The sequence below is a fragment of the Dendrobates tinctorius genome, unplaced genomic scaffold (genome assembly GCF_039654945.1).
Source record: "Dendrobates tinctorius isolate UK_male_01 unplaced genomic scaffold, ASM3965494v1 ptg000070l, whole genome shotgun sequence".
Lineage (NCBI taxonomy): Eukaryota > Metazoa > Chordata > Amphibia > Anura > Dendrobatidae > Dendrobates > Dendrobates tinctorius.
Window position 1 is genome coordinate 41,200,729 of NW_027361738.1, and position 23,915 is coordinate 41,224,643.

General features: G+C 45.8%; 1 protein-coding gene across 1 annotated transcript in view; it reads left to right on the forward strand.

Moving 5' to 3' along the window:
* RNF32 (ring finger protein 32) overlaps positions 1–23,915 on the forward strand; it is a 69,911-nt gene that overhangs the window by 41,678 nt on the left and 4,318 nt on the right. The window contains exon 8 of the mRNA XM_073581595.1: positions 22,500–22,667. Within this exon, the coding sequence (XP_073437696.1) occupies positions 22,500–22,667 (168 nt within the window). The remainder of the gene's footprint in view (positions 1–22,499; positions 22,668–23,915) is intronic.

A 23,915-nucleotide genomic window follows, 5' to 3' on the forward strand; every position in this document is an offset into this window, starting at 1 on the left:
TGCCCGCATCGGTGTGGGTGGGCAGGTATATGCGCGGTTGGAATCCCACCATTGGGTGAAGGACACCTATTCCTTGCACTCCGTCCATGTGGTTGAGGGAGACGAATAACCCTGTCTTCGCATTTTGCCTGTTGGCGACTAGGTCCACCTCTACCCATCTGGAGGCTAGGAACACGAATACCGCATGGTCCAGGCGCCACTCCTCCGGATGAACGTCGTCTCGACTGAGGAAATCTGCCTGGGTGTTGTCTGATCCTTTCAGACGCACTGACCAGGAGAAGATCCTTGTTGCAATTGCTTTCAGGCCGGCGTACTTCGTACCCCCTTGGCTGGAGATAGGCCACTGTGGTCATGTTGTCCGAGTAGGTGCAGACGTGGTGATTTTGGATTAGCGATGATGTCTTTTAGCGCTTTTCCTACCGCCTTCAGTTCTCTCAGATTTGAGGAACTGGTGCTGATGCTCGGCAGCCATCACCCCTGAAATTAGGATCTCTCTACTACTGCGCCCCCGCCTCGTTGGCTGGCATCTGAGTGGAGTGTTTTCAGGGGAAGCTGAATCCGGCTGACTCCCTTCTGAAGATTTCGGTAGTTCAACCACCACCCCAGGGCCGGTTTAACCTAACCAGGGAGGGGGAATCCTTCAGGACAATGGAATTTGTAGCCGCGTAGGCCAGGCGGATCCTGGAATGTAAAAGCACGTGGCTTTGTGGGCCTGAGCCCAAGAAACCGCCTGGGTGCATGTGGTCTGAGATCCTAGAGCATACATTGACTCTGAGGGTCAGTGCCCGCTAGTCCTGAACCAGGTCGACCTGACAAACCATAGGTAGGAAGGATGTCTTTCCCCTTGAGTCAGAGAGAACTCCCAGAAGCTTCCCTCTCGTGGAGGGATAGACCAGGTTCGGTATCCAACCCAGGGATCTTAATATCCCCGGGTCTTTCCTACGTCCATCTTCTGACACGAGATAGATGGTATAAAGAAGAGGAAGTCGTCCAGATATGGGATAATGCCTATCCCCTGGCGCTGGATGAAAATCACTGCTTCCGCCATGATCTTGGAGAGATACGTGGTCGGATGGATTGGTACATGGTAATATGCACCCTTTAGCTCTACCGTTGCCATTACCGAGCTCAGTCTGATGAGCGGGACTGCCCCTGATTGACTCCATTTTGAATTGCCTGTACCGGACCGATTCGTTTAATGGCTTCAGGTTTATGATGATTCGGTTCTTCTCTGATGGCTTCCTCACCAGGAAGAGACGTGCATAATGGCCGTGTCCTTCTCCCGCTTTGGCACCCTCGCGTTCTACCGGAGCAGATCTTTGGTAAGGAGCCCTGAAGGATTGGACGCTGTAGGGAGGTTACCCCTAAGCATTACGGGGAAGGACTCTCGAACCCAATTTTTTCTTTTAGTCCATCTCATATGGTACGATGGACCCACTGATTTGTGGAGATGGACTGCCAGCGGGTAAAAAAAAGAGCGAGAGATGACCCCCCCAACCGGGCGTCCTTGCTTATCTGGGGTCTGTTGGTGGTTAGGGACAAGGATGTTCCTGCCCTTGTCTCCCTATACTCTTCCTGAGTATGTCAACAGGACCAGGGAATCTCCGCCAGTCTCTCATGCCGGTACTGGCCCAGCCTCAAGCTGCTTAGCGGCTGTGATCTGATGAGGGCATGCAAATTCAGCTTAGATTAGCTGTTGACAGAGGTTTGGTCACGGGAGGGACGAAAAATCCGTCTCCTAGGATTTCTATGTTTCGGAAGAGATGCTTTTGTCCGAAGCTGTGTCCAGGACAGGCTTGAACCCATAGTGGCCCTGGAAGGGGATGGCGCACCATTTGGAGATAAGTCGCCTCCCTTAGGATTTTAACCAGGGCACTCCTCTAGAGGAGTTAGAAAGGACAGCCGCTTTTACGGCTACCTGGACCTGGTGAGAGCAGTCATGCTCAGCCTAGAAGAGCCGGTGCATTAAAGAATTACCCGAGACCTGCGACTTACAGGCTGGTCTTCCTGGTCCCGGCCTGGTCCCAAGTTGTTAGCGACTGCCAGCGGAAGCATCGGCTAGGAACCTCGTTGCTTTCTGCAGTACGGGTAGGGCGTCGGGTATCTTTCCCCCTAAGGTGTCCTGAGCCAGTGCGTAATCACAGAGACATGGCATGTGAAAGCCATATTAGCTTTCTAGCAGATTTGTAGAGGTGTCCCAGGACTTCCTTGATAAGCTCTCAAATAAATATATATATTTTTCCCCCGATCCATTGGATCTTTGAGCTGGGCGGAGCCCTCATTTTTATATATAGAGGCCTCCTTTTATGGAGGATCAGATTCTGTACGTTCTCGTGTACAGGACACCTCCTTTTGGGCTTCAGCCCAACATCTCGTCCTGTACCGTGTATTTAACTTCTTCCTCCTCCACCCCTATGGTGCTCTTAACCATACTGATTAGCTCACCCACATTCCCAGAACCAAGTGATATTTCTTGTTCTCTGGTTTTAGGGGTGGACGTGGATGAGGAACCCTCAATCTCCCGAGCGTCCTCTGAATCCGAGGACTGAATTTCGTCTGATTCTATCAGAGCTTTCTTCCTCCTCTTAGAGGGATGCGGTCTGGGAGAAGGGAGCCATAGAGGAGTGAACCTCCTTTATTATGAGGGATTTGATGCTATCCAGGAGAGAGGGCTGCTCAGCGCGAAGGACCTCTCTGTACAGGACGGGCAGAGTTTCCCCCATATGTCGAGGGAGTCTGGCAGCACACATTTTACACTTGTGGCTGGTCCTCATAGGGTCAGAGACCTTTTCTCCCCATATTAGAAAGAGAGAGGTATGCTACGCCATTTTAGTAAATAATGCTGGATAGCCAGGGCCGACGCCTGCTACATACAGTAGGAGGGGGTATGCTGGGCTCTGCAGACGCAGAGAGAGAGGGCTTGTCACCGTCCATGCCGTCTACAGTCAGTGTCAGACAGGTCTTACCTGGTGATCTCCTCACCCGGACCTTGAAAGATCGAGGGTCCAGTGTTGTTTGTGCACCTCCTCCTCCCTTTGGCCCAATGGGGGGAACCACATGGACGCCCCAGAATGTGACCGCCGGTCCCAGGAGTAACGCGCCCCCCGGCGCGCACGTGCGCTCCACCGTGGAACACATAGGGACAGACCGGAAGTGACGCGCGCCCCAGTGGAAAGCCCAGTTACGCCCGAAGTGGAGGAACGCCACCCCCGGCCAGTGTGAACCCCCGGGAACTGGCAGCATGGAGGAGGAAGCCGGGGAGCTATCTGGAGGACCCCCGGCGTGCACATCACCGCCTCGCTTTACCCCCAAAGGAGGCGCAGGAGAGGCGGGAGAGTCCCGAGTCCCACCATGCAGGCGGAGACGGGAGCAGCCATCGAAGGAGGAGAGCAAGGCCCCTGACCTCGGCTGCCCGGCATCTGATAGGTATCCCAGCTGATGCTGGGCGTGGGGTGCTCCCGATCGCCGGCAACGGCAGCACCATCGTAGACCTCTTCATGCCCCATAGGGGACAGGAAAACACTGGTGGTTGCAGGAAAGGGAGGGATATTTAACCTCTTCCTGTTCCTGTCCCCTATTGGGGCGGGGTAGACATCTCCGATATAGCTGTCGTGGACGGTGACTAGAGAAAACCAAATATGACACTGAGTAACGCAATGTCCCTTTTAGGCTCGTTGACATCATGCATACCCGCGTAGCATGGGCGCAGTACCACTTAAGACAACTACAGTGGGAAGTTCTGTCAGCACAGAAACAATTAAAAGGGCATTTAGAAGGCAAACTATGTCTCTCAGTGGCTGTAAGAGATTCCCTGCTCTGGTGGACTGTAGAAAAGAATCTAACAGCCGGTGTCCCATAGCAAAAACTAGTCGAGGACATCATTACAACAGACGCGAGTGCCACAGGATGGGGAGCACACCTGAGATCCCACTCAATACAGGGGACCTGGTCCTCACTGGAAAACGATCAGAGTTCAAATGTAAAAGAACTATGGGCAGTGGAAAAAGCCGTGAAACCTTTCCTTCCCTTACTTCGGGGCCGCCACACCCGAGTCATGACGGACAATCAGACAGTAGTAGCCTACATCAATCACCAAGGGGGAACGAGATCTCGGGGCCTCATGCAAATATCGGATCTACTCTTCCAGCTAGCAGAACAACATCTGTTATCCATCACAGCACTGCATATAAAGGGGGTAGAAAATATACAGGCAGACTTCCTGCGTCGCAGGCACCTAAGACAAGGGGAATGGTCCCTAAACCCCCAAGTCTTCCAACAAATAGTTCAGGCCTGGGGCAAACCAGATAGACTTGTTCGCTACCGCACACAACCGGAAGGTCAGGAAGTTCTGCTCATTAAATCCAAGGGAAAACCCCTTCGCAGTAGATGCCTTACAAATACCCTGGAAGTTCATCCTGGCCTATGCATTTCCCCCGATAACAATGATCCCAGTAGTGGTCAGGAAAATCAGGGAGGATCGAGCGAGAATAATTCTTATAGCTCCCTTCTGGTTCTCCCTTCTGAGACTCATGTCGGTGACAGATCCATGGATATTACCGGAGATTCCAGACCTGCTTTCCCAGGGACCAGTGGTCCACTCTCAGGTGAAGGGCTTCCATCTAGCAGCCTGGAATTTGAGAGGGTGCTACTGAGTCGCCAGGGATTCTCTCCAGGGTTAATCTCCACCCTGTTGAAAAGTAGGAAACCTATAACATCCCAAATCTACGGTAGAACGTGGAAAAAGTTCCTACACTTCCTGGGGGAACCTTTTAGGGGATGTAGCGCCAGTGGGACCTATCCTAGAATTCTTACAGGTAGGGCTGCAACTGGGGTTAGCCACTAACACACTCAAAGTCCAAGTCTCAGCTTTGGGGGCCCTATATAACTGCAACTTAGCAGCCAATAGGTGGGTGTCCCGATTTCATAAAATCCTGTGGCAGGTCAAGGCCGGTAATTATTCCAAAGATACCACCCTGGGACCTCAACCTAGTCTTAGAGGCCTTAACCAAAGATCCCTTTGAACCACTACTAGAGCTGTCACTAAAGCTACTTACACTTAAAACTGTCTTACTGGTAGCCTTAACATCAGCCCAAAGAGTGAGCGACCTACAAGTTCTATCTATGTCCTCCATATACGCAGATCTTGGATGACCGAGTGGTTCTAAGACTGGACCCGGCCTATCTCCCCAAGGTAGTCCAAAAGTTTCATAGGACTCAGGAGATCTCCTTGCCATCTTTCTGTAACAATCCTAGAAACCCGGGGGAGAAAAAATTCCATACATTAGATGTAAGAAGAGCTATAGTACAATATATCTCAATGACTAGTCAGTGGAGGAAAGATCAGTCCCTTTTTGTAGCCTTTCAGGGTAGTAGAAAAGGGCACGGGGTAGCTAAGAGTACCATTGCCAGATGGATCAGGGAGGCCATTATGTTATCCTACTCCGCAAGTGGCGCTCCAGTTCCAGAAGGCATCAAGGCTCACTCCACCAGAGCCGTGGCTACCTCCTGGGCAGAGAAGGCTGAGGTATCGATTGAGCAGATTTGTAAAGCCGCTACCTGGTCCTCACCTTCAACCTTTTTTAAGCAATACCGACTTGATCTATCTTCCTCTACTGACCTAACCTTTGGTAGAAGGGTGCTGCAAGCGGTGGTCCCTCCCTAAGGTGTCTTATTCTACAAAAGTCTCTCATGGGAGACGGGAAAACACCAAGGTTACTAACCGGTAGCCTTTTTCCGGAGCCCATGACGGCACCTGTATATTCCCCCCCCCTTTTCACTCCTTTTGGTGTGCACTATAGCTTGGGTGTTTTTTTAGTTAGATATAATGTGGTGATAGTTTTACCATGTGTACTAACCCGAGGGGGCCTCTCATGCTCTGTAAACCAACTGAAGCGAGGGAGACGTACCGCCCCTTTTATCTTCAGTAGGGTTCCTGTCCTGACTGGGCGGATCCCCTCTCTCATGTGTGCCGTCATGGGCTCCGGAAAAACCGGCTACCGGTAAGTAACCTTGGTGTTTCATCACAATAATAATAATGAGCTATACCGGTGTGGTATCTCCATAATCGTACTAACCTGAAGAACTCTGTTGCAAACCCATTTTTACATTCTTACAGCACAATGAACATAGTGAAAACAAAACCCAAAAAAACAATTGCATGATGGTGGCTTTTTTTCCCACCATTTCATTGTACTTAGATTTTGTTTCCTTTTCCCAGTACGTTATACGGTAGAATAGATGGTGTCATCCAAAACTACCACATGTCCTGCGAAAAAATAAGTAATTTTATAGCTATGTGCATGGGAAAAAAAAAAAAAAGTAGTTACTCTTGGAAGGAGGAAGAGGAAAAATACCAAAGAGCAAAAACAACAGTTGGAACATAGTAAAATGCGTTTTTCCTGCATCAACAAACACATACTGTACAACCACAACAAAACACAAAAAAACAGTGTAAAACTGCAGTCTATGGCCTTGATTTGATACTAGAACCCCTATAATTAAGTAAGAGGTAAGAATTAGACAGGAGAGAGGGGAAAAGTATCTACAGTCTCAGGGAGGGCAGAGAAGAAGGTGGTAGATAAGGAGGAAATCACTTGTAGAGTATATAAGTAAGGTTTTGGTGCTGTGAAGATATCAGTAAGTCTGGATATAGAGCGCACTTTCCAGCCTATACTACTATATAAAAAAAAAAAATCTTGTTCTTGAATTTTACTTCCAATTTGTCAAACCCTGTAACATTTAGATAAGCTTCTTGTTCTTGAGTCAGGAATACGGGAGGTGAATCATAGTCCTACTAGTTTCTTGGTTCCCGTGATTGTGTCCAGGACATGAACTGAGAATGATGTGTTTATTACACGTCTGACAGAGCCACAGTAGTTTTACTAAGATCTAAGAGTCCCTAAAAGGTCGCAGCAACTATCTCATTTATGTCAATATCCACATTCTGTGTGTACAGAAAGCAAACTGTTCCCCAGAATGTAGCCGGTGCAGTTGCTCGCCGCTTTGATCCTTACCTATAAACCGAGCTTGCATAAGCCATTTAATTGAAGCGGCTCATTTTACGGGGGCTCGTAAATCTTTTACATATGCATTACATTATCTGGAGCAGGATTTAATGCCAGCCCTGCTCTTTATAAGGAGCTAGTTTGGCTGTGAAATAAGGTGGAAGGCTGTAGGATTTGTCTCTCCTGCTATGAGATTTCCCCCAAATGTTTTAATTTTACTCTCACCAAACATTGGGCCGCTTACTTATTAGTTTGACCAGGACAGGGCAAACATTTCTGCTGTCCTGTAGCCCCGGCTCCCAGCAGGGCGATATTAACCCCGTATGTGCAGTAAATTCCAGGCCTTTTCATTTTCCTTTCCCCCCCCCAAGATTGCAATAAGTCAACACATTAGTAAGCAATTTGCTGACATTAAGATGGATTACTTGAAAAAAAAAAATTAAAAAAAATGACTCCTCCGGAGTGCAGAAAGTTCACCTGGGCATTCTCCCGAGCCTTTTTTTTTTTTTTTTTTTTTTTTTTTTTTTTTTATCTTTGTATATACTTTTTCCAGACAGTTGTATTCTGCTCGCTCTACATTAGCTAATTTCGGCATTGTGGATCTGTTAACACGTCTTTGTTACCTTGTAGGCTGCATGGAGAATAAAAACCAGTTACAGGTGATTACTTCTTTGTTGCATTTTTGTGTATTTTGTGCTTTTTAATGGTGGAGATTTAAGCATTGGCACGGGAGCATTTAACCTTTCTTGTGCCTTATGCACTTTTAATCACTTCAAATGGAAGGGTCAAGTGTAAAAATTACTTTTAAGCTTATTTTCCCATTACAGTGTATAGAGCTATGTTACACATTAAAGGGTTGTCCAAGCTTGGAGCTCAAGTCTGCAGTCACTCTATGTGACTGCAGACTTGTGAATCCTCACAGGACGCACAGTGCGCATTTTCAGAATTCTCCGACGCCTGGAGTGGGCAGTCATATGACCACTAGTTTTCGATTTTCATACTTCTGGCCACATTCCAACTAGCAGTGTCCAGCTTCACTCAATTCACTTGTTTGGGCAAGGTCAGGCACGTCTAGTCGGAACGAGACTGCATGTATGGAAATCACCTGGAAGAAATAGTGGAAAATACATAAGAAAAAGTCATTCCTATTACACCCGCAGAAATAATTTACCAACATGCCGGTCAAGAATCGTTGGATTCTTTCACGGTCATTTATCTGTCAGCAAATATTATATCATCAGACCAGTTTGATGTACTTTCCCAAAGACTTAAAGGGAATCTGTCACCTAATTTTTCATATATAAGATGCAGCCACCACCATCAGGGGCTTATCTACAGTATTCTGTAATGCTGTAGATAAGCCCCCGATGTAACCTGAAAGATAAGAAAAACGAGTTAGATTATACTCACCCAGGGGTGGTCCTGGTCCGGTCCGGGTCCGATGGGTGTCGCAGTCAGGTCCGGCACCTCCCATCTTCTAGCGATGACGTCCCCTTTCTTTGCTTCCCATCACTGCTCCAGCGCAGGCGCACTGCTCTCTGCCATGTTGAGGGCAGAGCAGAGTAATGCAGTGCGCGGGGGCTGGACCTCTCTGACCTTTCCCGGCGCCTGTGCACTACAGTACTCTGCTCTGCCCTCAACAGGACAGAGCAGTACGCCTGCGCCGGAGCCACGACAGGAAGCAAAGAAGAGGACGTCACTGATAGAAGATGGGAGGTGCCGGACCGGACTGCGACACCCATCGAACCAAAACTGGACCCGGACCGACCCCTGGATGAGTATAATATAACTTGTTTTTCTTCTCTTTCAGGTTCCATCGGGGGCTTATCTACAGCATTCTGTAATGCTATAGATAAGCCCCTGATGGCGGTGGCAGCATCTTATAGGGCAAAAAATAGGTGAGAGATTCCCTTTAATTTTGTTCCTTCAACTGATGCTAATCTTTTTAACACTTTGATGGATTTAAATAAATTTGTGAGGTTGTTGACCGTAAGACGACACTTTTTTTGTGATCATACATCTAATAACGATATTATTTTCAATCAATCCAATAGTGAATCTGTTTCTGCAGTGCATTCTAATGTTCAGGAACAATGCTCGCTCAGCCTTGTGACTGATCTGAATGGAGGCACTGATGTTAATATCCAGAATAAACCGCCTTCCTTTAATATTCCTAACCCTAGTTTCTATCCTATTCATACAAGGTTACCTTCTATGGATAATGTCCATCATATAATGGAAAGAAATCTTAAGGAATATTTTTCTTTCTGGAATCAGTCTGAATCATATATCAGCGATAAGCAGAAAATAGCTATTAAACAACTACGAGATAATCCCAATATAATAGTGCGACCTGCTGATAAAGGAGACTTGATTGTCATTGTCGATAAATTTTTATCATAAATTGGTCACAGATTTACGGTTGGATTTGTCAGCACATCGCAAATTAACCTGCGACCCCGCCAAACGTATTATAGTCAATATGACCAAATTAGTTGATAGAGGTTTTGCTCAGGGACTTTTTAAGAAAAAAGAACAAGAACATTTTTTTTGAATGAACATCCATTATGCCCGATTTTTCATGAAGGTACACAAGATATTTTCCCTCCACCACCCTATTGTAGCGGGTATAAAGTCCCTCACTGAAAACTTATTTACATGGTTGGACAATCTTTTACAACCCTTTGTTCTGCAAACTATCAGTCATATCAGAGACACTAAGCAGCTATGCCAATTATGGACAATATAACTTGGTAAGAACATTACAGCTGGGTTACTAGAGATGTCTCCTCACTATATTCATGCATTCCTCATGATCTAGCTCTACGAGCTCTGTCATTTCATGTGCATAAATACGGTAGTTATTTTTCTGATGGTTTAATTGCATATACTCTGTTAATTTCTACTAAATAACCTTTTTTTTTTTTTTAAATTTAATAACTATTATTTACAGATTAAAGTTTGTCCTATGGGCTCTAGGCTTTCACCATCTCTTTCAAACCTCTACATGGCGTCTTGGAAGAAAATTGTTTTATTTTTACCAACCAATCATTTTTACAATAATATTATCTGGTATGGTAGATATATTGACGACTTGTTTATTTTTTTTCTACTGACCATATTTCTTGTTTGCAGTCTGGTTTTGTCCAATTTTTTGAATGACAATAATATCAATTTAAAATTTATTGCTGCGAGTCATACACACTCCACACCCTTTTTGAATGTTATTCTCAGGGGGATCATCTCACTAAGGGCTGAGTCAGACGGCTGTATAACTCGTGAGAAAATCGCATGGCACTGCGCGGACTGGCCCGGCACCTCTACTGACCTGAGCAAGACAGCGTGATGGATTACTATGCAGCTGTCAAGCTCAGGTCAGGAGAGCCGACAGCCAGGATGAGTTTTACCATGCGATTCTCTCACGAGAAATATGGCAGTCTGTCTCTGCCCTAAGAAAGTTGAAACTGAAAGATATAGAAAACCTATTAGTGGCAATTCCATTTTACATGCCACTAGTCACCATCCTTTGCATGTTAGCAACACTCTCCCAGTCGGTGAATTTGAAGGGCTTGTCGAACATATTCTAGTGACAATAGTTTTAATAAGGAATTTAACATCATCCAAAATAGACTAACTGCGCAGGATTACAAAAAACCATTGACGAGAGCACGAGCTATTGCCACGTCTAAAACTAGACAGTTATCATAGTAACAACAGTAATTATAAACCTGAGTGTTCTAATTCAGCCACTTTTACAACTACCTACAGTTCTTGTTGTTATAACATACAAAGAATTATACAAAAAAAAATTACCTGTCATGTATCAGGATGAGACCCATTCACGGATCTTGTCTTCAGGGGTTAATTTTTCTGCTCGTCACACAGTTTTCATGGGAAATATTCTTTCATCAAGCCTTTTCAATAGTGACAATAACAAAATAAAAGATACTTGGTTATCCGGTAAAGGAAATTTTTGTTGTGGATACCCAAAAGGTGGTTTATGAAAATATATGACCAAGACTTCGGTTTTTACGTCACAAAGACTTAAACTCACATATGTTGTCAAAAGATGTTATTAACTGCAACACTACAAAAGCAGTATATCTGGCAATATGCAGCGTTTGCCGGATCAGACATTCAGAACCTATGCACGATGCGGTTCCCGACCCCACTAAGTTGCGCCATCTTATGTCAAGTTTGTCTGTACACTTTCACAATGTACATCAGGGAGATTGCTGTTCTTTATCAGTTATAGGCATTGAGATTGCCCTATCAGGGGAGGAAATTGAGCTTACTTCCTTCACAAACGAGAGGGTTTCTGGACTTTGAATAATATGTGTTTATATATGAAATGTGAATAATTAGAATGGGTTTGCATTTGTATATACTGTACATCTATGCCATCACTCACACACTCAGTGTGATCCATATGTTTTTTTACAAGAGAATATATATATATATATGTGTGTATATATGTGTGTGTGTGTGTGTGTGTGTGTGTGTATATATATATATATATATATGTGTGTATATAGAGCTCACTGTGTTGGGGGACACTCACTTGACTGCAATATTGAGGCACACAGGAATACTTTCCACTTAAACAGTCCAGTGCAGTTTATTATGCCATCATAAACTGCACCGTAGGTCATGTTGCACATCACAGACCTAACTCATGGTCCAGAGCATTTACAGGGTATGGCTTTAATTCGCAGTCCCTAAACACACTGGACCTCTCTGTCCAATGACTGTGGGTGATCGTCCGCCAAACAGTTCATTAACGTTCATAGAACTATACAAGCACCAACAGTCTGTGGAGGTACCTTACAGGAGCTCCTGCTCCAGATGCCAACTTTTGTTAGTCCTCTCTCCCGGTTAAGCTGCCTTGCTGGGATCACCGTCCTTGTGATCAGGGCACTCCAGATAGTCCAGACCCGCAGAAGGGCGGTAGCTCCCCCAATGCAGGCTGTCACAGACTCTGCTCACACATGGCTACTCCAGGTGCTATTCAGGACATCGTCCCCTCCTGGGACCATCCAACACACAGGTCCCACCGGGTGCTATTCAGGAATCCAATCCTACTCCCAGGATCTCCCAACACATAGGCCTCGCCGGGTGCTATTCAGGGATCCGATCCTACTCCCAGGATCTCCCAACACACCGGCCTCCAGGTCCACAGCCTACCACGTGCACTTCAGGAAGGTAGCACACCTTCCAACACCTAGGCCTTCCAGGACCTTCCACAAGAACCAATCAGGTCCATGCACTCTTCCCCCCCCCCCCCAATGTGACCAGACCTCAGTCACAATATATGGTATGTGACCACACCCACAAGTGAGGTATGGATCACATGGTCATGACCTCACTGCAGGTCCTTTTACACAGCCGCACACATACAGGCTTTATCTTGGGCGTTCAGACACATCCATCTCTCCAAGTCACCTGGAAGCCTCCCCAATGTAAAACAAAAAACCATCAACAGGAGATCTGCTGATCACAACACGTTCTGGCTTCCATCACAGGGCACCCACCCCTGTGATACATATCGGCCATTTACAACCCTGCCGCTCACCATTTCCCCATCACAATAAAGGAAACGCCTGTATCCATGTCCTGGGAAGCCCATACAGCGCCCCCTAGCTGTAGCAGGGGTCACTGCATCACATTATTATATATACTATACACACACAAACCTAGTGTTTCCCTACAGGGTTTAAGGGAATCTTTCACCCCTTGGATGTTTTTTTTTCTCTATTACTATTGGCACATGTGCATACAAGTAATAGAATGGTTAAACCAGTCTTACCTGTATGCCTCATAGCTGCTATGTAGATCTTGAGAACGTCATTTATAATGTTATATGCTAATGATTTCATCCAGGCTCTGGGGCGTGTAGTGCCTGGAAGAAATACTGCCTCCTGATTTCATTATAATGGGACCTCCCCTCCCATCAGCGTCACACTGACCTGTTTGGCTCTGTAATTTCACGCACGCACTATATGCGAGTGCGATTATGCGAACCGGGTCCTCCCTCCTATGGCCAGTGTCTGCAGTGATCTTCACATTACACAGCTGACATCAACCCTGCACCAGGGCAGTTGGGAAGCGATGAGGCTAAGCGCCGAAATTGGTGTACCTAATGGATGTGCATTTCTGGGGCAGCTGAGGGCTGGCCTTATTAGACCTATTAATACCAGCCCCCATGTGTCTACTTTGCCTTAGCTGGTTATTAAAATTATGGGGGGCCCAACATAATTTTCTTTGTGTCACCCCATTTTTAATAACCAGCAAAGGCAAAGTAGACAACTGGGGGCTGATATTAATTGGCAGTTTTGTAGAATTGCGTTGTCATTCCTCTGTGGTTCTTCCCGGAAATGGACTACTGTATTTTACCATTCTGCTTTTAGTAGGGTGCATCACGACAAAATCAAACACTGATCAGTGTGAACAGCATCAGACTCCATAAAGACACATTGTATTGATAAAGAAGATGGTCACCCACAGTTGTCAAGCTGTTCATACATTTCCAGGAGAAATAACAGAGGAACAGCGCAATGCAGAATTCTGAGAAAAGGTTATTTCATAAGGGCTCTGAGTATTTATTAAAACAGAAATGTCAGGAAAATGACAGGTCCACTATTGTTAATGATTTATATTATTACACCTACCCACACTGATACACTGTAACATACTCTGAATGAAAACCATGAACGTTTCTATTTGCTGGCAGCAAGCACAGCTTGGGAAAATGGCAGCAGATTAAAAAAATAGTATTTGATCCGGATATTGCAGCCTGTGTGAAAGCAGCCTAAATGAGCTGTTAAGATCTATGGGCCGGACATAGATCTCCCTGACAATCTGCCTCCAGAGCTTATTATAAATGAAATGGGGCATTACCAGTGTGAGACATGTGATGGCTGACAATATGCTCTCGATCTACATGTCTGACACTGATAACGCCACCTTTCATATAAAATAAGCTCTGGAGGCAGATGCTCAGGGAGATCTATATCCTGGCCATAGATCTTAACAGCTAATTTACATGTTAAGAAAAACATGGATTTCTCTGTAATCCCGTCATCAGATCGCAGATATTAAAGTATTTTATTCAGCTTCCCATGACCTACATGCCCATAGAGACAGCTTACGAGGGTTGATCCTACTGACGGATTCCCTTTAAAAATCCTCGCACCCCTCAAATGAGCTTTTTACGCATTTTTTGTAGGATTGTTTAGATAGGGCTGCTGGTCAGGAGCGTGCGTTCTTCCTATGAAAGTGGTTTATTGAACTATTTATAGGGACCATCATGTTCCCTATTTTTATATGACCCATTAATTGACCGGCTCTGTTCTGCATTGATATCTTTATGATTGACAATGGCATAAAACTGAATCTTGCATGTAAATGTTTCATCACCAGCTATATTTCTAGCCCGATAGAAAGAGCCCCGCGTTGCCCCCGTACTTGTGTGTTGTGGTTAATCAGTGAGCAGACACACCTTTCTCCCCATTCTTCTGGATGACATACACGACAAGTGTAGGGTTGTGGATATGTTTAGCTTCAGTCACAAAGGGACTTTTAGCAGAGATAAATTAGAGGCTGGATATGAAAGGCGTACGTGACCGCTTTGCTTTACCTTACTACGTCAATTTATAAAAGCTGTCCAGATCTGTCTCCTTTCTTCATAGGGAGACAATACTAGAGTTCTGGGCAGCTAGCCGTAATGAGCGCTGCAATTCTCTGCTAAGCAAACACTCCTCTGAGCGCTATGACTGCTCGTTGCAGCTAATGGAAAGTTTCTATCATTCCTATCTTGACTTAGCTGAAGTTTCGCCTCTTTTTAAGCTGAAATATTTTGTGAAGTTCCTACCAGGATGTCAGGTTAATTAATTTCTTATAAGGAAATGTTTTCTAAGTGATGAAAAATGCATATTCAGAAAAAGTAATAATTGACGTTGCTTTCAAAGGATGTGGGAATGATTTATGTGATGTCTGCTCGGATTATATTGTCCGCCCTTTGTAGTAGAAGGAGTCTGAAGAGCAGTTAGGCCTTTGTGTTGATCAGAAGACATAATGTATGGTGGTCTGTAGAGTTGAGCGACTTTGGTCGGATCGGGTTTCGTTAAACCCGAATGAAACAAAATAAGTTTCAGATGAAACTCGTCCGACTAGAGCAAAACAAAGTCCGACTTTTATTTCCCATTGACTTGCATTGGGGTCGGGTTTCGGACGAAACTCCGACTTTGTTTTGCTCTAGTCGGACGAGTTTCATCTGAAACTTATTTTGTTTCATTCGGGTTTCACGAAACCCGATCCGACCAAAGTCGCTCAACTCTAGTGGTCGGCATGTCAATGCTTTCTGCGCGTCACTTTCACTTTTGCACAAGTTCAGACCCTTTCTTTGAAAGCTTATTCCCTAATGGAAAACTAAAGCCACAGTGTGTGCCATGTGGGCACATGGACTCTCGAAGATCCTGGCATCCTACGGAGCCGTGCTCCTAGAGTGCCAGCCACAGTGATGCTCCCATACAGTGCCATACATGGCCACATTCGAGCCACAGTTGTGACCCATTGCCCAGCCTGTACCTCATTCATGCAGCAGCCGGCCATGGTGTAAAGAGTTTGGAATCGAAGAAAATGAGGGTTCCATATGGCGCTAACCTCAACATCATCTATCACTCTTGGAATGAATGATAAAGATGATTACAAGCCAGATCTTGCTGTCCAACATCAGTTCCTGTTGCCACAAATGCTATTATTGCTTAAAGCATCACTCCAGCCGCAGTCTTCTTCTGTTCTCGGCACCGCTCAGGTCGCCATCTGCTGGTTGTCACCTGCCGGATCGCTTCACTTTCTTGGTGGGCGAAACGGAAGTCACTTCTCAATGTAAGTCTGAGAGCCAGAACGATGAGCTCAAAAACTCACTGTCATGATCCAGGACGGGGTTTCGCTTTGGCCCATCCTGGTCAGACTGGGGGTTAATTGTTCTGTCTCTATTTGGCAGAGGGCGGCTATTTAATGCTCACTGGACCTAGGTCCGGTGTCAGTTATACTCCTGCCCTCGGCTGAGTTAGTTGACCTCTTGTATACATGTGCCTGATTACTTGCTGTTTGGTTGTGATCCGGTTCTGTCCCTGTTTCCAGTTCTGCCTGCCCTTCTTGTACCGCACCGCTCTCTCGTGTATGACTCTCTGCTTGTGACTCGACTGCTCTCTGCTCGTCCCTTTGGTACCGCACCACCCTCTTGTGTATGACCTTTGGCTTTGTCTGACCTCCCGTCTGTTTATCCCTCCTGTACCTCGTTTGCCTGTACTGTGTATGACCTCCGTTTTGCCCGACTGAGTTTTTTACCTTCTCTGAAAGCAGGACGTTAAGCCCCACCCCTTGCAGTCACATGACCATAGGTCCTGTGCCGGCTTGCTAAACTTCATTGTTCAGGTCCTGTGCATCTGTGCTTTCTGGCTGTTCTTGTCCTCAGAGGTCCCTAAAGTGCGGGTGAGTCCCTGCTTAGCGGAGGCTGTACGCCGGCACTGTCAGGATCCTGATATTATAACTGACCGTTACCATTTTTTTTTATCTCTGCTCCCTTTCTCCTGTGTGTGTGATGGATCCTATGCACGCTCTTTCTGAGCAGGTAAAGCACCTGACTCAGATGTCTCAGAAACTCCTTTGAGAACGAGTTCTGGCTCAGTCTCAGCAGCTGATCGCTGACACTGTGCAGGGGGTTTTTTCATCAGGGGCTCGGGAGATTACATTAATTTCCCCTGAGTCTCAGCTTAAGTTACCAGATACCTTTTCTGGAGACAAAAAAGAATTCAGAGTTTTTAAGGAGCACTGTAAGCTTTTTTTTTTTTTTCCTTAAGACCACACTCTTCTGGGGATGAAAGTCAGAGAGTGGGGGTCATTATGTCTCTGTTAAGGGGAGCCCCCCCAAGCTTGGGCTTTCTCCCTTCCGACCACGGCCCCTGAGCGTAGGACTGTGGATGCATTTTTTTGAGGCCCTGGGGCATATTTATGATGAGCCTGATCGGATGCGTATGGCTGAGGACATGGTGATGAGTGTGTGCCAGGGGAAGCACTCAGACGAGTGGTTTTGCTCAGAGTTCAAACGATGGGCTGCTGAGGTCTGCTGGAATGATGCCGCCCTCTGGGGTTTGTTCCATAGAGGTCTGTCTGAACATCTGAAAGATGCCTTGGCTCTCCACCCGCCGCCTGATTCCCTGGAGGAGGCTATGACACAGGCCGTCCAAATGGATCGCAGACTACGGGCGAGGGGAGTGATGCAAATTGAGACACAGTTATTCTCCCAAGGAAGGGGGAGCCAATCCTACATTGGAAATCACGGAGATGGGGACCATCGACCTCAAAGAGAATGAAAGGAGACAACGGCGCGTGGGTAAAGGCTGTTTTCACTGTAGCGATTCTGGACATTGGAAAAAGGATTGCCCCTCCCGTCCACTAATCAACAAGCGACTGAGCCCGGGTGATTGTCGTGGAGGTCACCCAGGCTCTCAGGTACCCTTTTCTGCCTTCTCTAAAATTTTGTTGCAAGTGGAACTTGGGAATGTCTCCACATCCACTTCTGCCTTCGTGGATTGCGGATCATCTTTGAACTTTATTGACTTTGACTTGGTGTCCAGGTGTAAGTTAGGGACAGTTAGGTTGGAGACTCCTATTCACATTATTGCCATTGACAAAACACCACTGGTTAAGAATGACGTTATGTTTCGTACTGAAGAGTTTCTCCTTAAAGTGAGTTCCTTGCACCAGGAACATATTTCATGTTTTGTGATGGACAACCTGCCTGCGGGACTGGTGTTGGGGTTCCCCTGGTTACAATTGCATAATCCTGTAATTAATTGGGAATATCGGGACATTGTTAAATGGGGTCCCTATTGTTCTGAAAAATGTCTGGTTACTGTGTCTGTGTCGTCCGTGGGTCTGTAAGGTATTCCGGAGTGCCTGAAAGACTATACAGATGTTTTCTCCGAAAAGGAGGCTGAGGTTTTACCACCACACTGCCCATTTAATTGTGCCATTGACCTAGTTCCCGATGCTAAATTGCCCAAAGCCTGCTTGTATAACCTTTCGGGTCCAGAACGGGCTGCGATGAAGGAATATATTTCCGAGAGTCTCCGTAAGGGACACATTCGTCCTTCTGTTTTGACCGTGGCGGCGGGGTTCTTTTTTGTAAAGAAAAAAGACGGTGGTTTACGCCCATGCCTCGATTTTCGTGAGTTAAATAAGATAACTGTGAGGAATACGTATCCCCTTCCACTTATTCCTGATTTATACAACCAGTTATCCGGGGCTAAGTGGTATTCGAAATTAGATCTACGGGGAGCGTATAACCTTATCCGAGTCCGGGACGGAGATGAGTGGAAAACCGCTTTTCTCACTACTGAAGGGTTGTTTGAAAATTTGGTCATGCCTTTCGGCCTGACCAATGCTCCAGCGGTCTTCCAAAATTTCATAAATCACGTGTTTTCTGATTTTATTGGACGTTTTATGGTGGTATATTTGGATGACATCTACTCTCCTGATAAACAAGCTCACATTGGTCATGCTCGGGCAGTTCTCCAAAGACTCCGGGAGAACTGTCTCTTTGCCAAACAAGAAAAATGTTTATTTTTTGTTCAGGAACTGTCTTTCCTGGGGTTCATCGTGTCTGCTGAAGGGTATCACATGGATCCTAATAAGGTGCAGGCCATTGTCGAGTGGGTTCACCCTTGTGATTTAAAGGCTCTGCAGCGTTTCCTAGGATTCGCCAATTATTATCGTAAATTTATAAGGGGGTTCTCGCAGGTGGTTAAACCCCTCACAGACATAACTCAAAATGGGGCCGATATCAAGAATTGGTCAACCGCAGCGGTAGCGGCATTTCAGTTTTTGAAAAAATGTTTCATGTCTGCCCCGGTTCTTATTCAACCGGACCCGTCTGAACCATTTATTGTTGAGGTAGACGCCTCAGAGGTGGGGGTGGGGGCGGTATTGTCCCAGGGATCCGCCACTTTGACCAACTTGAGACCCTGCGCCTTTTTCTCAAAGAAATTCTCACCTGCGGAGAGAAACTATGATGTGAGGAATCGAGAACTTCTGGCTGTAAAGTTGGCCTTTGAAGGATGGAGGCATTTTTTGGAGGGGGCTGTCCATCCTATAACCGTAATTACGGACCACAAAAACCTAGCTTACATTGAGTCAGCTAAAAGGTTGACTCCCAGGCAGGCTAGATGGTCACTTTTTTCTTTTCCCGATTCAACTTCTCGATCACTTTTTGGCCAAGATCCAAAAATGTCAGAGCTGATGCCTTGTCACGCAGTCTAGATCCGGTCCCCCCCGGAACCTCCATCCTTCAGCCTGGGGTGGTGGTGGCAGGTATTTCTAATATGTTGGAACGGGAGATTCGGGAAGCCCAGTCTCTTGCACCTCCGGCTAAGCCGGTGGATAAACTTTTTGTGCCAGCTCGGTTTCGTCTCAAGGTCCTCCGGGAGTTCCATGACTCAGTTCTGGGTGGACATCCAGGGATCTCGGCTACCCGGAAGGCCATTGCTAGAGTATTCTGGTGGTCTTCTTTAGCCTCTGATGTTGGGGAATGTGTCTGCATGTGATGTTTGTGCCCGTGCAAAAACCCCCCCATAACCGGCCGGGGAATTGGTACCACTGCCAATTCCTGAGAGACCATGGACTCATCTGTCCATGGATTTCATCACCAACCTTCCCCCCTCCAAGGGTAATACCGTCGTCTGGGTGGTGGTGGACAGGTTTAGTAAGCAGGCTTATTTTGTACCTTTGCCAGCTCTACCTAATGCGGAAACATTGTCCAGATTGTTTGTTGAGCATGTGGTGCGGTTGCATGGGGTACCCTTGAATATGGCGTCTGATAGGGGAGTGCAATTAGTTTCCAGATTTTGGAGAGCTTTTTGTAAAAGGTTAGGTATTGGTCTGTCCTTTTCATCCGCTTATCATCCAGAGACTAATGGGCAGACCGAGCAGACCAATCAGTCTCTGGAACAAATTCTGCGTTGCTTGACCTCAGCCCGACAAGATGATTGGTGTTCTGTGTTACCGTTGGCCGATTTTGCATTTAACAACCGCATTAACCAGTCTACGGGTACATCTCCCTTTTTCTGCAATTATGGGTTTCATCCTCATTTTGGAGAATTTTCCCGTTTGAATTCTGGGTGTCCTGGAGCGGATGAGACTATCCAGCGGTTGGGGGAGGCATGGCGGGAGGTCCAGAGTAACATTACGAAGGCCCAGGACAAATTTTAAGTTTTTTGCGGACAAAAAAACGATACGCGGGACCGGTGTTTCAGATTGGGGATAAGGTATGGTTGTACACCAAGAATATGAGGCTCAAGGTCCCCTCTGCGAAGCTTGGACCCAAGTTTATAGGTCCCTATGAAACTACCGAAGCAGTTAACCCGGTGGCTTTTCGGTTGCGTCTCCTGCCATCTCTGCGGATCCCAAATGTTTTCCATAAGGCCCTTTTGAAACCGGTGAGGTCCGGTGGGGAGGGATCATCAGCTTCCCCGCCACCGGTTTTGGTAGACTGGCAGTCTGAGTACGAGGTGGAATGAATCGTCGACTCCAGGTTGGTCCGTCGTACCCTTCAATATCTGGTACATTGGAAAGGCTACGGTCCTGAAGAACGCTCAATCTGTTCATGCGGATCGGTTGGTCCGGGCCTTTCACGCCAAGTATCCTGGGAGACCTGGGGGTCTGCTGGCCCCCATTGAGAGGAGGGTACTGTCATGATCCAGGACGGGGTTTCGCTTTGGCCCGTCCTGGTCAGACTGCGGGTTAATTGTTCTGCCTCTATCTGGCAGAGGGCGGCTATTTAATGCTCACTGGACCTAGGTCCGGTGTCAGTTCTAGTCCTGCCCTCGGCTGAGTTAGTTGACCTCTTGTATACGTGTGCCTTATGCCTGATTACTTGTTGTTTGGTTGTGATCAGGTTCTGTCCCTGTTTCGAGTTCTGCCTGCCCCTCTTATACCGCACCATTCTCTCGTGTATGACTCTGCTTGTGACTCGACTGCTCTCTGCTTGTCCCTTTGGACCACACCGCCCTCTTGTGTATGACCTTTGGCTTTGTCTGACCTCCCGTCTGTTTATCCCTCCTGTACCTCGTTTGCCTGTACTGTGTATGACCTCCGTTTTGCCTGACTGAGTTTTCTACCTTCTCTGAAAGCAGGACGTTAAGCCCCGCCCCCTTGCAGTCACATGACCATAGGTCCCGTGCCGGCTTGCTAAACTTCAGCATTCAGGTCCGGTGCATCTGTGCTTTCCGGCTGTTCTTGTCCTCAGGGGTCCCTACAGTGCGGGTGAGTCCCTGCTTAGTGGAGGCTGTACGCCGGCGCTGTCAGGATCCTGATACTCACATAGAGAATTTGTGATCATTAGCTGTGACTTTTGGTCAGTTAGGAGCTGCGGTCACAAGATAGTTGAACGCGAACGGATCGATGCCGGGAAGAGCAGAAGATGGCGGCTGGTTAGTATTTTACTAAGGCAGGGAACGTGGATTAGTGATATCACTCCAGTGCTGAAATAAAGTAAATACACGCTGTAGTGGTGCTTTAAGGGATCATTCAGATGTCAGTTTTTCTTATGAGTTCTATCAAGGTTTTTGACTGGTGGAACTCGTGCTACTACAGTCTATGGAGCTGCTAACATGTCCATGTATATTTGAAGCCCGAATGGTCTGTAAAAAATCAGTCTTATCTGATTTTAAATCCATGTCTCAGATCAAACTCACCAATACAAAACTATGGATCCGTGAAAAAAAAAAAAACGGACTTCAATCAATTTTTCACAATCTGTTTGATATGAGAAACTTCTATATCAGTTCATTTTTTAACCCTAGAAAAACTGATAAAATTGTGACCAAACTCGGATGATAAAAACTGATAAACTGACCAAACTGAGAAAAATTACTGACATCTGAAAGAGCCTTAAAGTCGCATTCCAAGATTTTATGAAAAGATTATCTTCTTACTATCCCTTACGCCTTACCACATACAAAATGGCCAAGCTTCGTTAAGACAGGCCCTTTGTATGCCAGCCTTAATGAAGGAAACACTAGTGTAAGATGCCCCAAATTCGTTAAGAGGCGTGCATCTCTTAATATAGTTGTCACATCTTACAACTGTTGTGCACCTCCGCCAAAAAGGTTACTCCAGCCGTGTGCTGGCGACCACTGCTGGCAGGATTTATGCAACTATTGCGTTAAGTATGAATTTATTGGGTGGTCTTGGACAAGCCCAACGTATTTTTTTCAAAAGGCTGGTGGAAATGGCCAGGACTGGTGTAAAGACGACATTTCAAAAAGTTTTACATCAAGTTTCTGTTGAATCGGGGCCAGTGTTTTCAAAAGAACTGTAGACCCAAAACAGGACAAAATTTATAATTAGTGGTTTTTAAGTATCTTGTGTTTTATTTTAGGTGTTTAATAAAATATTATTTTAGTTTTAGAACTATTTCTTTTTACATCTTAGTTCTCAGAAATTTCGGATCGACTAATAAGATGCTGCAACCCAGATATTGAGGGACTCTTCCGTGAGATCGATCAGGCTGTTGCCTTCAGTCACAATATTTTTCAGCAGTTAGAACAAAAGTGTCAACCAGAAATCGATGAAGCATACTGGGAAAAAATACAGCTACAGGTGATGAGACCTATATACTTGTGTGTGTGTGTGTGTGTGTGTGTGTGTGTATATAAAATTATATATATATATATATATATATAATATATCCTGCTTTGCTTCACACTCACAGTTATGACTTAAGTCATGTACAATGTAACATACAAGAATGATATAGAATAACCAACTCCCCCTTAATGAAGTTACTGCACTCTTTGGCACAGAGTAAGCCAGTCCTGCTCGATGTGGCCCAGCAAACATCAAGAAAAAAAGTCCTCCAGCCGTGTTCCGGATGAAATACAGTTGTGGCCAAAAGTATTGACACTCCTGCAATTCTGTCAGATAATACTCAGTTTCTTCCTGAAAATTATTGCAAACACATTCTTTGGTATTATTATCTTCATTTAATTTGTCTTAAATGAAAAAACACAAAAAGAATTGTCCTAAAGCCAAATTGGATATAATTCCACACCAAACATAAAAAAGAGGCTGGACAAAAGTATTGGCACTGTTCGAAAAATCATGTAATGCTTCTCTAATTTGTGTAACTAACAGCACCTGTAACACCTAACAGGTGTTGGCAATAACTAAATCACACTTGCAGCCAGTTGACATGGATTAAAGTTGACTCAACCTCTGTCCTGTGTCCTTGTGTGTACCACATTGAGCATGGAGAAAAGAAAGAAGACCAAAGAACTGTCTGAGGACTTGAGAAACCAAATTGTGAGGAAGCATGAGCAATCTCAAGGCTACAAGTCCATCTCCAAAGACCTAAATGTTCCTGTGTCTACCGTGCGTAGTGTCATCAAGAAGTTTAAAGCCCATGGCACTGTGGCTAACCTCCCTAGATGTGGACGGAAAAGAAAAATTGACAAGAGATTTCAACGCAAGATTGTGTGGATGTTGGATAAAGAACCTCGACTAACATCCAAACAAGTTCAAGCTGCCCTGCAGTCTGAGGGTACAACAGTGTCAACCCGTACTATCCGTCGGCGTCTGAATGAAAAGGGATTGTATGGTAGGAGACCCAGGAAGACCCCACTTCTTACCCCGAGACATAAAAAAAGCCAGGCTGGAGTTTGCCAAAACTTACCTGAAAAAGCCTAAAGCGTTTTGGAAGAATGTTCTCTGGTCAGATGAGACAAAAGTAGATCTTTTTGGGCAAAGGCATCAACATAGAGTTTACAGAAGAAAAAAATAGGCATTAAAAGAAAAGAGCACGGTCCCTACAGTCAAACATGGCGGAGGTTCCCTGATGTTTTGGAGTTG